Source organism: Perissodus microlepis, chromosome 23, assembly GCF_051167445.1.
Source record: "Perissodus microlepis isolate ML-2025 ecotype Zambia chromosome 23, ASM5116744v1, whole genome shotgun sequence".
Classification (NCBI taxonomy): Eukaryota; Metazoa; Chordata; class Actinopteri; order Cichliformes; family Cichlidae; genus Perissodus; species Perissodus microlepis.
In genome coordinates, this window is record NC_140482.1 from 11,529,515 (window position 1) to 11,543,776 (window position 14,262).

General features: G+C 39.3%; 1 protein-coding gene across 2 annotated transcripts; it reads left to right on the plus strand.

Moving 5' to 3' along the window:
* Nucleotides 1–1,602: 1,602 nt before the first annotated feature.
* On the plus strand, nucleotides 1,603–13,522 carry clic5a (CLIC family member 5a). Of its 2 annotated transcripts, none has more exons than XM_084921495.1 (6): nucleotides 1,603–2,106; nucleotides 7,947–8,056; nucleotides 11,718–11,843; nucleotides 11,924–12,030; nucleotides 12,117–12,280; nucleotides 12,374–13,522. In XM_084921495.1, the coding sequence occupies exons 1-6, from the start codon at nucleotides 1,603–1,605 to the stop codon at nucleotides 12,536–12,538; spliced, it is 1,176 nt and encodes a 391-aa protein (XP_084777621.1). In that variant the 3' UTR covers nucleotides 12,539–13,522. The 2 variants fall into 2 exon arrangements, with proteins under 2 accessions (XP_084777621.1, XP_084777622.1); XM_084921496.1 differs by lacking the exon at nucleotides 1,603–2,106 and adding an exon at nucleotides 5,363–5,538.
* The last annotated feature ends 740 nt before the right edge of the window (nucleotides 13,523–14,262 follow it).

Below are 14,262 nucleotides of genomic sequence, written 5' to 3' on the forward strand. Positions count from 1 at the left end.
TACAGAAAAGGATCAACAGTGTTGGATCATGTGATACCGACTTTTCGGCATGACAATGATCCAGAGCAAACTGCCAATATAGTAAAAGCATATCAGGATAGAAAACATACAATGGGACACTATCGGTCATGGATTGGTCTCCCCGGAGCACAGAACTCAACATTACCTAAGCAGTGTGAGATCATCATGACAGAGAACAGAAGAAAAAGCAGCCAACATCCTTAAAAGAGCCTTGGAATGTCCTCCAAGAAGCATTTAGAGTTATTCCTAAAGACTACTTAAGGAAATTACATAAAAGCTAACAGAGGTCAGATTGTGTTGCGAAAATACAGTTGGTCCCATGGTTTTGAGGTGGTTTAGGGTTCCTTCGTTGCCTTTCTAGTGTTTTTCCCTTCAGGTGGCCATGAGTGGATTGTCTGCCCAATGTTTGAGCCATCTCAGTTGCCGCTCCTCACCAAGGACTAGCTCAAGACACAACTGTCTGTCAGATCGACATGGTAATCAAGATCATGTAAACTCACAGTGTGCTCAACAATTTAACCTGTGCTTATATCTTGCCTTCTCTGTTTTCAAAGTTGAGTCTTAAATATTGGGAAAGCATTCCCTGGGCTTTCCAAGCTGGTCTGCATCCTCTGAGAAAGGAACTGAGGAAATCAATATGCCATAGTCAGCTGCATGTCAACCTTCACATCTCTGGTCTCTCCGTGGATCCCTGGTCAGTCCATTCCTGTCCCACCATTGCCTCCCTAGAAACATCAAGGAAGAACCTAATCCAGTTAAGACACTCCATCCTCATAATAGCTCCAGCTTCCACTGACCTTTCTCTCCTTTCCTGACAGAACTGCTGCTTGAACCGAGTCCTGAAAAAACCATGGCGTTTGACCACGGCATCAAGTCTTTGCTCCTTACTAAGAGAGCCTTGTGTTAATACAGTTTTTGAACAGCACTTTGTCACTTGTTGGGTTGTGCTTTAGAGTGTGAAACTTTTTTAGCCAACTTTGATTTATGGCAGGCAGTCATACAAAATATTAACTTCTAAGCTCTCTAGAATTCTACAAGCTCTTTCTCTTATATGCTGGATTTCCATGTGTTCTTTTAAACCTTGACTTGTGCTTCAGTTGTGACAAAGCTATTATGACAAATTGTCCATGCTGATAACCCAACTGACAAAACATTTCTCTGTGCAATTTTACTTTATTTGTCTTGTTGCGTTCCCTACCTAGCTTTCTCCAAATCATAAAAAATATAATAACCTCAACATTACCGTGGACAATTACAATCTGTCAAAAGAGTTCTGCCGCATCTGAAGTACAGTTTAGATATGTGTTCAGCTGACATAGACAGTGTGAACATAATTTTGGAATGAATGGACCCTCATATATATTTTTTAAACATGCTTATATTGTGTTTATAGACACTAAGACAGTAATAACATGCAGTATACTGACTTACTGCAGTTCCCCTTGGCCCAGCCTTTCGGCCATCCCTGTCCAAAGTCCTGATTGGGGTATCTTCTGATAAGATAGGCCCTGTTGCGATTGCCCTCACTCTGCTTTACACCTTGGCACGCTCCACCATCTCTGTTTGATTTCTCCAACCAGGATGGATCTTTCTGAGGGGAATGTGTACGAGAACCCAGAGCCGACCTACCGGAACCAGTCGTCAGGTGAATATGAATTGCCCTACGAGGCCCCATACGAAGATCTTTCGCATCTGACTCCTGAGTATGAAAACGCCGAAGTGGCCTCAAGAAGAATACCAGCTCCTCCTTCGATCCCGGCGCCTGAGCCTCCCGCAGAGGAGAGGCGAGGGAGCACGTCCTCTTCCTCATCCTCCTCATCGTCTTCATCTTCTTCTCATGAGAAAGAAGAGGAGAAAGTGGAGCTGGGGAGTTCCAGTGGGGAGGAGAAGGTAGAGGAAGAAAAAGAGGAAGAAGAGGAGAACTCACAGGTAGAGCCGTTGAATGAGTTAAACTGGGAGATGGAGGTGGACAAATCACGCAGATCCTCATCCTCATCATCATCTTCATCAGCCTCTGAGAAGGAAACAGCTAAGGAGAAGCCAGTGCCTGACAAAGATGGACCAAAGGTCGTGCTCTTTGTTAAGGTAGGAAAGAGAAAGGCTCAGATCAGGTGAATGTAAAATATATTGTGGCTCTACAGGACACGCACACACATACATACACGCCGTCTTCTCTTTCTTTGAACTAACTTATAGCGTCCATAAATTTCAGTCATGATTAGGTTCATATCATCGTGGTGTACAAGGTCAGTGACTATCTATAGTGTGTGAATTTATGTGGAATGTGATAAAGCCACATTTGAACCTTATGCCTCTTCAGTACAAACATCCTTCTATTAATAGGCCATATTATTTAGTCATTTCTCTACACATGTGTTGATGTGTGCTGCAGGGAGATACTCTGATTCTAAATATAAGCTCAGTTGAACTGACGGGAATGTTCGGAGTCAGTGTCGGGATAGTTGGGGACGGTCCCTGTCAAATGACCATGTGAAGAGTGGTATGTGCATGTGTGTTACGTATACAGTGAGAGTGTGTCCGTTTCATTCGTCTATCGAGCTTATATTAGCGATAAGCATTCTAAATCCACACGTGCTATTACACAATCAGCACATTCCACACTAAAGTCCACTATCACTCAAGTACACAGGGATCATAAATGTTACACATTGACACTAAAGCAGCACATAGCAATATAACCCAGAGGCCACTGCAGCAGAATTAGAGAGGCCGAAGTCTGCCGCAGGCAACAACAAAGAGCCCGCAAACTAATCCCAGGTTCTCCGAACTCTTTCATTGTGAATATCCTGATTCATTTAAACTAATCCGTTTGATGCCACTTTCTCTTAGACTCATTCTAAAACCTCTAAATTAAAACATCTGAAACACATACCTCTGGTTAGATTCAGTTTTATAATCTTTTATTTCTTTTATCTTTTGCCTGCAAAGCAGTTTGAATAACTTCTAAGGTCTGATAAGGTGCTGTCTAAATTACCTTGCACTTACATTAGCCTTGCGTTATCTTAGGAACCAAACTTTAGTCACTAGATAGCTATACACATTTAATATACAGACACAGCTAGCTAACTCTGGTTACTGTGTACACTGCTATACTCTACATTCACTTAAACCTGACTAGCTAGCATCAGTTGCTATGATTTGACAGCTAGTAAGCTAAACTTTTGGTACTCATTTCTAAAGAGCACCTTTATAAAAATAACATGATAAATGATTTATTCCTTTTTTATTTTGGAAATTATTGTGTTACAGACTTTAGCATACTAATACTACTAATAATAAAAATAATAATAATAGAAGAAACTATTTTCAGTTGCTTCCTTATTCACAAAGGGTCACCACAGTGAGTGACTCCACATGTTTGAAACTGCCTTGTGAAATAATAATAATGATAATAATAACAATAATAATAATAATATAGATGCTCATCTGTAATTAGCTATATTAAAGGCTACATCATTGCTTTGACAGAGCAGTGGAAGTACAACGAGATAAAGTTCTCTTTATCTTTTACCTCCTGGAACATGTCCACAGGTCGTTTGGAAAACTCTACATACTAATTACAAACGCTCATTTGGCAGAATAGTGTGAGGGTGTTTCCTTAATGATTTATTAGCCTGTATGATGTACAAACTTTCTGTGAGAGACCAGTCATATAGTAAAGAACGTAATGCTTAGTGTAGAAATACACTTATATTTGTCTTTCTTTTGTCAGCTGTATATTATGATTGTATACACTTTATTATTTGTAGTAAAGTGCATAAGTACCAACTCCTTACAAGGTTGCCACTTATGCAAAATGTTCAAAGCAAGATACACTGGTGTGACAAAAGTTCTGAATATAAAAATAATTTAGTTTGAAAACAAAATCTGAAATATGCCAAAAACTATTAAATTGGATAAAATATACATCTGGTGTTATTCAGGTTGCACTTCTTAGTTCTATAGATATATCAAATGAGAAATAATTTTTTTGTATGTTTTTCGTTTTACACTGCTGCCTAAAAATATCCCCATAGCACCACCATACTTCACTTTACGGATGGTAATGGCCAGGTTATGAGCAGTGCCTAGTTTCCTCCAGACATGACTTTTGGCATTTAGTCCAAAGAGTTCAGTCTTTTCTATGACAGTCCTTCAGGTGCCTTTTGGCAAACTCTAGGCGGGCTATCATGTGCCTTTTACCAAGAAGTCTCACCATCTGCCATCAGGCCTGATTAGTCCAGCAGATATGGCTGTCCTCCTAGAAAGTTTCTCCTATCTCCACCCAGAAACCCTGGAGCTTTGTCAAAATGATTACCAGGTTCTCGGTCACCTCCCTTACCAAGGCCCTTCTAGTCCCATTGCTCAGATTGCTCAGATAAAACCTGCAGGACACCGGCCCTCGAGGCCTGGAGTTGCCCACCCCTGGTCTAAATACTTGCTTCACTACTTTGAAAATCATGTCTTCACAAGACTTAGGTTTCTTCCTGCTAAAATGGAGTTTTTCCTTCCCACTGTTGCCAAGTTGCTCGTTGGGGGGGGGGGGGGTCATCTGATTGTTGTGGTTTTCTTTGTATTATGGTAACATCTTTACCTTACAATATAAAGCGCACTGATGAAACTGTTGTTGTCATTTGGCACTACATAAATGAACTGAACTGGAATAGAAGTTTAAACTTGTGTGCAGTCCCACTGTAATGTGATATCATCTGTATTAAAGGGCTATATCACAGGGCAAAAAATAAAATAAAATTATGCCTAATGTTTTCTACATCAACTTTGTACACTGTATTTAGTTATCATGTTTCTTGTTCCTGATCCCCTTTAAAACATCTTGGTCACAGGGATGAACAGCACTGATATAGGGTGCAAAACAAACCATGCACTGTGTGAGAAGCTCTCTGAATGTTTGACATCAACTTGCTGCCATGCTGACACAGACACCATGAGACCTATGGGTGGTGATGTCTGAGTCACCACAAGTCTGAGATGGTAACGATGACTCGTGGTGATTCAGAATCACCACGATGACTCGTGGTGATTCAGAATCACCCAGCTGTTGTCCATCAAAGTTGTAAGAGGTGCGAGGGGCCAGGGCACCCTTGCTCTGCTCTTTCCCTACTTACTGTATTAGTACTTTCACCAACACCCCCACCCCTCCACAGAGGGGTTATTTTTGCTCAGCAATGTCACGCCCCCACGGCTAAGAACTCAGGTAGAAAACTGAACCCCTTACAAACACACACACCACCCCCTCCACCTTCTTTCCCTCTCTCTCTCTTCGTCACTCATCCTCAGCTGACACTCTGACAGAGCTGCTGTGGGACTGAGCTGACTTTACCGAATGGACCCGGAGGAGGATCTGCTGAAAACTGAGCTGGCTAACTAACATATACACACAAACAAATACAACTGCACTGTGGAAATAAAACACGCAAACAAAGCCAGTCTTTCTTGACCATGACGGATACTGCCGCCGAGGAGGACAAGGACCCTGATATTGAGCTGTTTGTCAAGGTGGGGGTCTAAATGTGTGCATTTTGGTGTGTGTACATCACAAACTAACATCAAACTAATATTCGATAATTTCTTGTCTCACTTCTGAATCTAATGTCGCTGCACATTTGCATATGTTTGCATGCTGTTGATAATGTTTTTCGTTTTTTGTATGACAAGTAACATTTAAGTTCAGTATGCACACATTATTATCACCTAAATAGCAACTGTGTTTGGTAAGGTGGGGGGTTAGCAGCTTCTTCAAGCGTGTGCATGCCATGTTGTTGTTGTTGTAGCGTGCTGATTTTCCGTGTGTTAACCTGACACCCACGTGCACAAACAATCTCTCTCTTGCTCTCTCCCACTGAATTATTACTGGGGTCCTTTCAGTATTGAGAGCAGCAGCTTTTAATAGCTGAAGGTTAAGCCACAATATCTGTTGGCATGTGGCGTAATATGCTAATGCATAACATGTATCCTTGCTACATATACTAAGTAATACACTTTCAGCCAGAAACCCTTTAACCAACTGAGGTCAAAGTTGTTGACGACTACAAACCCTAACCATAACTCTAAAAGTAACCAATAAGAATATTTACATTTTACAGTCCTCACAATCAGCAGTCAAGGAAATTATGAATTATTAAACTGTTCATGAATTTGTTTCTACCTAACAGAAATAAAAATATTTTAGTATTTTTTTCCAAAAAGTCTGTTTTTCTATTCTTCAGAATAAGACTCTAAGGCAAATTCCTCCCACTTTACAAGTTACTGACATAAAGAGAACATTCATTTCCTTTCTGAAATGAGACCATAACATTAATGTATAACCTTTCAAGTAGTTTTCATTATGTTACTTTACTGTTTTTTATTCCTTTATTCCATTTTTGTGAACACTTGAACATATATGCTGAGTTAAAAATAATAGAAAAAAGGAGACATTAGCTAGCCATGTAAGCTAGCACATCTCCCACAAATTAACATATTCATTTCATTTGTTTGAATTAACCGAGCGTCATTGTTTCTTCATTTTGTTTGATTAGTTTCTATCCAAACTGAGTCTCTAACAGATCCAGACAAACTGTTTTCCTTATTTCTGGTCTTTATGCTAAAATGAACTGAGTGGCTAACTAGTAAACTTTAAGCTATCTGGTTTAACTTTTAGCTTGTTTTGAGACTGTTAGTGGATTTAAAAAATAATAATTTTATAGATTAAAATTCTGATGCTAATATATATATATATATATATATATATATATATATATATATATATATATATATATATATATATATATACCAATATTTTTTTAATTGAGGTTTTGCAGAACTGTGACCATTGACCACTTGGCGTTAACTTCAACTGGCGTTAATCATTTTTGTTGTCAGTCGTGGGGCTGCTATAGGATCAGTTGAAAAAGACCCATCTGGCAACCACCAGTCGTGAGGAAAAAAAGAGTATTCCCTAACTGGCTGTGAGTGTTCTCTGCAGCCTCTGAGAAATTTACCACTAAAGTCACAGTTAGGCAAGTCTACAGACTGGTCAGTGAACTTTCCCTTTGCTAGCTGCAGCAATCAACATGGGCAGGAAGAGAATCCTGCTTTTTGTTACTTTCCTGCTGATTTTGATAGAAGAAGAGGTTGGATTGGAGAAGTGAATCAGAAACAATGGTAGCTTACTGTATACAGTAGATGCAGTGAGCATTTAATTACCAATTACCACAAATCACATGAAAATATGATTTAAGTGGCATATAAGTCAGGTTCTTCACATTGCAACTGATTAAAATGTATATATTATGCAACATTCAGTGCTTCAGTGTCTTCTGTATTGTACCTGAATGGATGGCAACAGCAATGAGAAAATTCTTGAAACACTAAAAGCTTTATACAGTACATTTTTGGCAAAAATAGGTTTTCATCTCTTAAAATAAGATTGAAAAATGTTTTTTCCTTGGCTCGACAGTGAGCGCTGTTGTATGATTTGATACACGCTGCTGCAGTAGGTAGGGACCAGAAGTCCAAACATGCAGTGAAGCATGTAATGGAAGCAGCGTGGATTATTCATGTTAGACCTGGTGTCTCGTTACAGTGTCCTGTTGCAGCTTTGCATTCACGCACACACTGAAGAACACATGTACACAAACATACACACTTTCTATTTCGATAATATACACACAAGCCCAACTGCAAAACCCCTGCTTCACACTATAAAGCACTGATTCTTCGTCTTTCACTGTGCCAGTGAGCTGATTAATTGATAGCTCATCGGGACTGCATGCATTGTGTGCAAGTGTGTGAATCAGTGTATGTGTGTAAATGTGTCTGTCAGTGGATTCTTGCATGCATTAAAAGAAGAGTAAGTCAGCATTCATCTCTATGTATTACAAATGCACATTCTGTTTTGTACTCAGCTCTAAACTATATTACAGGCTGGGAGTGATGGCGAGAGCATTGGAAACTGTCCTTTCTCCCAGCGCCTCTTCATGATCCTGTGGCTGAAAGGTGTTGTCTTCAACGTCACCACTGTTGACCTAAAGAGGTAATAACTAAATGTTATTGTGTTAAATGATAACACAGTGTTGTGCTGTCAAGTTACAGTTCACAATCAAGCCATTTACATATTATAAAGTATATCTGTGAAGGTTCTCAGTCATCCAGGTCATCGTAGTCAAAGGAGCTTGCAAAGAAAAGCGTCTGGACTTCTTTAAGTTGCTTGAAGACGTTTCACCTCTCATCCGAGAAGCTTCTTCAGTTCTAAGGTCAAATGGTGGGGAGTCCCAGATTTAAACCTAGTGGGAGTGTCCCCCCACAGAGGGACAAAAGGACCCCCTGATGATCCTCTAATCACCTGAGCCAAGGTGTGAAACTGGGTGCGGGTCCCAATCAGCCAGGGTTTCGGGTGAGCTCATTGTGAAACCTGGCCCCACACCCACACCCAGGGCCCCAAACAATGAGCTCACCCGAAACCCTGGCTGATTGGGACCCACACCCAGTTTCACACCTTGGCTCAGGTGATTAGAGGATCATCAGGGGGTCCTTTTGTCCCTCTGTGGGGGGACACTCCCACTAGGTTTAAATCTGGGACTCTCCACCATTTGACCTTAGAACTGAAGAAGCTTCTCGGATGAGAGGTAAAACGTCTTCAAGCAACTTAAAGAAGTCCAGACGCTTTTCTTTGCAAGCTCCTTTGATTATAAAGTATATAAAATATCTCAACTGGTGTTTTTTGTTGTTTGGGTTGGGGTTTTTTGTGCCTGTTTTTATTTGAGCCCCAAAATTTATATAAATTCTTCCCTTGGTTCCGTTCCTTGTAAAAATAAATAAAATTAATAGATACACAATGTAATGCAAATAAAGCTTTGTCACAATATTAGTATTACATTTAGATCTGTATTTTCAGCTGCACAGTTGTAGGAACAGGAATTCTGTCTGTTTAGCTCTTTGTTGCAGTAAGGCAAGGCAAGGCAAGTTTATTTATATAGCTCAATTCAACAACAAGGTGATTCAAAGTGCTTTACAGAGACATTAAAACACAAAAACAAATAAAAAGCATGATTTAAAATTGATTAAAAAAACAGTAGATAAAATCAGAACAGTAGATACAATCAGTAGTTAAAATGTAAGTTTTGAAATCTAAGCTTAAAAGTGTGGATTTGGTGTTTTATTCAAATGCAGTAATTCTCTTTTACCAAACGGTCAAAATTTCGCCACGTTTAACTCATAGATTCCATGTAATAGATGGATGTAGCTTTTGGAGCCTTCGGGTTGCCATTTTTAAAAACACATTTGGACGAGAGGGTAGTCTGTGGGAATTAGTAGCTAACATTTCAATTGTTAGCTTGCTAGCTAAGGGCTATGATGCTAATTTTGGCTAGCAAGCAAGCTAGCCATAGAATATGTCTATGGGTAGGTGCCTCTATCATTCAAAACAGCCACAGCCTTAATCATGCTTACTTTTAAGCCTTAATACAGTTCACGATACAGTTATCATCCAGTGTTGTGCAAAAGTCTTCATCCTCCCTTCATTTCCTTATGTTTTGCTATGAAAATGGGAATAAGAGCTGTGGCCAAATTCATAGGCTGCATCCTGCTGAGGCCGCATTTGTAGGCCGATTACATCACAGCGACACCGCGAAGGCTGTCCTAGGGTGACCAACCGTCGAGACTGATGAAAATGTTCGGGTTTTCCTACAGAGGACCCATATGTGTAACGTCATCCCCAAGCTGCGGCTTTGTGAGTTGTTGTTCTGCGCTCACAGACGGGACAGACAGCGCGCAGCAGCGCGCCTGGTGATGTTTAAAAGATGCCAAAGCGCAACTGCAGCTTTACAGATGAACTGCAAAAGAAATTTCCCTCGTACCGTCCCGGTACTGGTCATTTTTCTTATACAGATGAGCATTATTTCTATACCATTATTTAATTCCAGAGGTTTTTAAGTTATTTTTTTGCCCTTGTTGACTTGTAAAAGTCTATATGACATTTTTGTTTCACCATTCATTAACCGCACAGAGAAGGCATCGTTTAAATATGTTAAAATTTTCTTTAAGCCAACAGTATTATTAAAGTTAATCATGTCTGGGCCAAGTGTCCTCTTTTTTGGAAATCAAAATATGGTCACCCTACACAGCAAAATCTCCAGTGTTAAATTAACACTTTTGACAGTGTTATATGTTTAAAAGTAACCTAGTCAGTTTTGAAGATTAACAATGGCTAACACTGAGCAGTGCTGATTTTCTAACACTGAAATATTTCTAACATTTTGCGTTATTTTCCAGTGTTAGAAAATCAGCACTGCTCAGTGTTAGCCATTGTTAATCTTTAAAACTGACTAGGTTACTTTTAAACATATAACACTGTCAAAAGTGTTAATTTAACACTCAACAGTGTTGTATTTAACACTCAGAGGTGTGGACCCATATAGACACTCTCTAGTGTTAATTTAACACTGGAGATTTTGCTGTGTAGGGCCTAGGGTGTCCAAATTCGTAGACTCTTCCAAATGTGTCCTCCTTCTTCCCAGATTTGAAGCAGAGGTCGGGTGTATCCTTCGTGGCCCAACCTATCCCAGAATTCATAGCGTGGCCCAGCCAATTCCAGTTTCCAACAATACTTAGTTCTAATATTACTCTTGTTACTCTTTCTGAGTCACAAAATAAACTTTTAAGATATTTTCAGGCGAGAATGTAGCTGCGCAAACTTCAAATATCTGTTCAGTTTATCAAGATATCACATATTTCCAAAAGTGCTCTGACGTTTTCGGAGACATTTGTTTCCCAGCTCGATAGCTAGCCAGCGAGAACAATGGACTCCAGGCACATTGTTTTCATACCCCCCGCGGTCTTTCGCTACTCAGGTTAAACATGATATATAAGTCACTTAGATAACTTAAACAGTTCTTGTTTGGCTTTTTTCCAGTGTTTTATTTGTTTGTGAGTAAATCAGTTTGGCTGAGATTAAAGTTATAGTTTCTACACAGCTGAAAAAACGTTAAACAGAAAAACTGATTAAACAGAAGTGTGAGATGGTCGAGAATTTACGGCAGTGTCCTGTTATATTTTAGATAGCAAGGAGCAGACGGCTGAGTTTATTAAACTCCACAGAGACAGCGGTGATGCAAATCTGAAGGCTAGACCGTCCCATTTCACAGCCGCTCACTTCCAGCCTACACGGCCTACGGAGGACCCGACCCACGTAGACCGCAAAAACCGGGTCCTAAGGAGGATGCAGCCTCTGAATTTGGACACAGCTTAGATGTAGCGTTTTATTGAAACATGTAAACATACTACGAAATGTATTACATTGTATATTGTATGACTATCTTTTTAACATTCTTTTATAAGCTTTATTGAAATTTCTTTAAGCAGTCTTTGAGAATAGTTCCTAGTTCTGTGAATCGAAATAGCCATAAAACAAACATTGTTAAATAAGAAAAACAAAAAAAAAAATGTTTGATATTGTTGCAGTATTACACAAACCTACTTAACATTTTCTTTTATCGACAAAAGTTAAAAATAGCTTTCAGAGGTCTATTTAATTACGCTCTGGCTCCAAGTGCTGCTCTGAGATATACATGACGGTAATAAACAAAATCTCTGAGGGTCGCAATTAAGTTTTAAGAGCCTCATTACTACATTATCAGTGTTATTACATATTTGACATATTTATTGAAGAGGGTGTAAAATGATTCTACTCTAATCAGGAAACCAGCTGATCTTCACAACCTGGCTCCTGGGACACACCCGCCCTTCCTCACTTTCGAAGGGGAAGTTTACTCTGATGTCAACAAAATAGAGGAATTCCTGGAGGAAAAGCTGGCTCCACCAAAGTAGGTCTCACACACAGACAAAAAGAGATTGGTAAATAGGCCAGGTAACAACCCGAAACAATGTTCTGCTGTTTTGTCAGGTACCCCAAACTTGCAGCAAAGAATCGTGAATCCAACACAGCAGGAAATGACATATTTGCCAGATTTTCAGCTTTTGTCAAAAACACAAAACCGGATAAAAATCGAGGTGAGCATGCAGCACCCAGGAAATATGTCTATAATTGGGTTTGTCATCGTTTAAAATCTTATGGTAATGCTTCCTGTGTGTTTTAGCTTTAGAGGCCAATCTAAACAAGGCCCTGGCTAAGCTGGACGAGTACCTGATTAGTCCTCTCCCTGATGAGGCAGACGAGGGAGAATCCACCCGCAAGTTCCTGGACGGAAATGAACTGACACTTGCTGACTGCAACCTTCTACCAAAGCTTCATGTCGTTAAGGTAGCCTCCGCCGGAGTGGTTTCTTTATCTTCAGCTACTTTAATCATTTAACTTTGACTTTTAGCAGTGTCAAAATAACTGGCGCTTTTGCAGGTGGTTGCAAAGAAATACAGAAACTATGAGATCCCGTCAGAGTTCAGAGGTTTGTGGCGGTACCTCGGAAATGCTTACAAACAGGACGAGTTCATCAACACCTGTGCAGCTGATGTGGAAATCGAGCTAGCCTATAAGGATGTCGCCAGGAGGCTGGGGAAATGAATGCATCACAAGCACTCAAGAACCTTTTTATCTTTTATTGAGAAATATCTAATAAATCACTTCTTTTTTTGAAAACCATTACATACACTTTTGGCACAGTGTGTGTCACTTGTAATAGTAATATAGTAAATATGTTTAACTGTAGCACACTGCTGTGATGTTTCAGAGAAGGTGCTAAAAATCATGAATCGTGTTTGTAATGGTACTGTGTAGCAGCAGATGTCTGACGCATCAAACGATGCTTGCAAACTAAAGAGGCTGAAAATAGTTTCATAATGATTACATTACAATCATTTTTCAAAAAAGATTCAATGAAGAAAAATGTATGAAGTTTGCAGCTCAGTGTTTAGTATAGTAAATCCCTGCCTTAAGCAACAACTGTCCAGTCATCAGTGATTAATGAACTGACAGCAGGTGAACTAAGTAAAATCGCCTGGGGAGTGTAGTTCACACTACATTCAAACACAATGATCAAAGCGAAAATGTACAAGTAGGAAAAAACTGTAGCATTAAAATCAAATGCCAGCAAAAAAAAATTTAAAAAAGAAAGACAAACAAACAAAAAACATTCCGTTAAATTTAGCGCAAATAAAAAAAACAAATCCCTTTTTGTTTACAGGTCATGCAAATATAACACACCCTACTATTCATAGTCAAGCGCAAGGAAGGACTGCTTTGCTTTGTACAGAGAGTTTTGTGGTGGTATTGTACCAAGCAACATTACATCATTAGCCTCTAGAAACATTATGTGTTAATAAACACTAATAATTAAATAAGTAGCAATAGCTGACACCTCGCATACTCAATTTTACTTTTACAACTTCATATTAAACATATTAAAAACTACCGATAGGCAGATATTTTCACAGCTGGGAAACCTTTTAAATCACAAAACCGTCCCAGTATTCTTTTATGGTTTACATGGGTCAGATTCTCTGCATATATTGGTCATTCTTTTAGCCTTTCTTGGGTAAATAAACAAATAATAAGAAAATAATAATAATAGAATAATAAAAAAAATAAAGAAACTGTTGGGGGGGGGGGGGGGGGGTGTCAAGAGAAAGGAAGACCCTACAATAATACAATAAGGTGAAACATTAACTTGTTTTTTATTCCGGCATATATAATATTTGTCATTCGCATTTCCTGTCGTGACCCCCACCCCGCACAATATTTTCCAAGTAACCTATATTTGACAACAGCATAACAAAACGTAAGTTCGGTTTTTGGTGTGCCACCCCAATATTTTTAGTGGCCACCCCTATGAAAAAAAAATTCTGGAGGCGCCCCTGCTCATAGATGCAACATTTGCCAGCATAGCTGCCTAAGCAACACACACACACACACACACACACACATTTAGCATAATTGCCTACGTTGCTTCAGCTAACGATGCTCTAAAGTTGATGTTAACAGTCATTCAAACCAAGGTGTCAAAAGTGTAGGAAAATTTTTTGTAAAAATCTGCACTCGACAGCAGATCCCCAAACAGCCAGTGAGTGTTAGGAGGTTAAGATGTGTTTATCCCAATTTCTGTTAAAGTGTTATCTCCTTACTAATTAAAATCATATTTTTAGTGTCATAAATGTCTTGGGTATTGGTGAATCTAACTGTTCTGTTTGTTTGTTTCTTTTTTTTTTTCCTGTTGATTTTGATATGATTTTGTGTTTTCCAGTTTTCCTGAGTGTTTGAGGAAAGCACTGCTAAAAACGTGTCTCAGCCAA

Coding starts and splice junctions, on each gene's coding strand:
- clic5a (XM_084921495.1), top strand. CDS start 1,603: ATGGATCTTTCTGAGGGGAATGTGTACGAGAACCCAGAGCCGACCTAC. Junction 11,844..11,923: donor GAAAAGCTGGCTCCACCAAA/GTAGGTCTCACA, acceptor CTGTTTTGTCAG/GTACCCCAAACTTGCAGCAA. Junction 12,281..12,373: donor CAAAGCTTCATGTCGTTAAG/GTAGCCTCCGCC, acceptor GCGCTTTTGCAG/GTGGTTGCAAAGAAATACAG.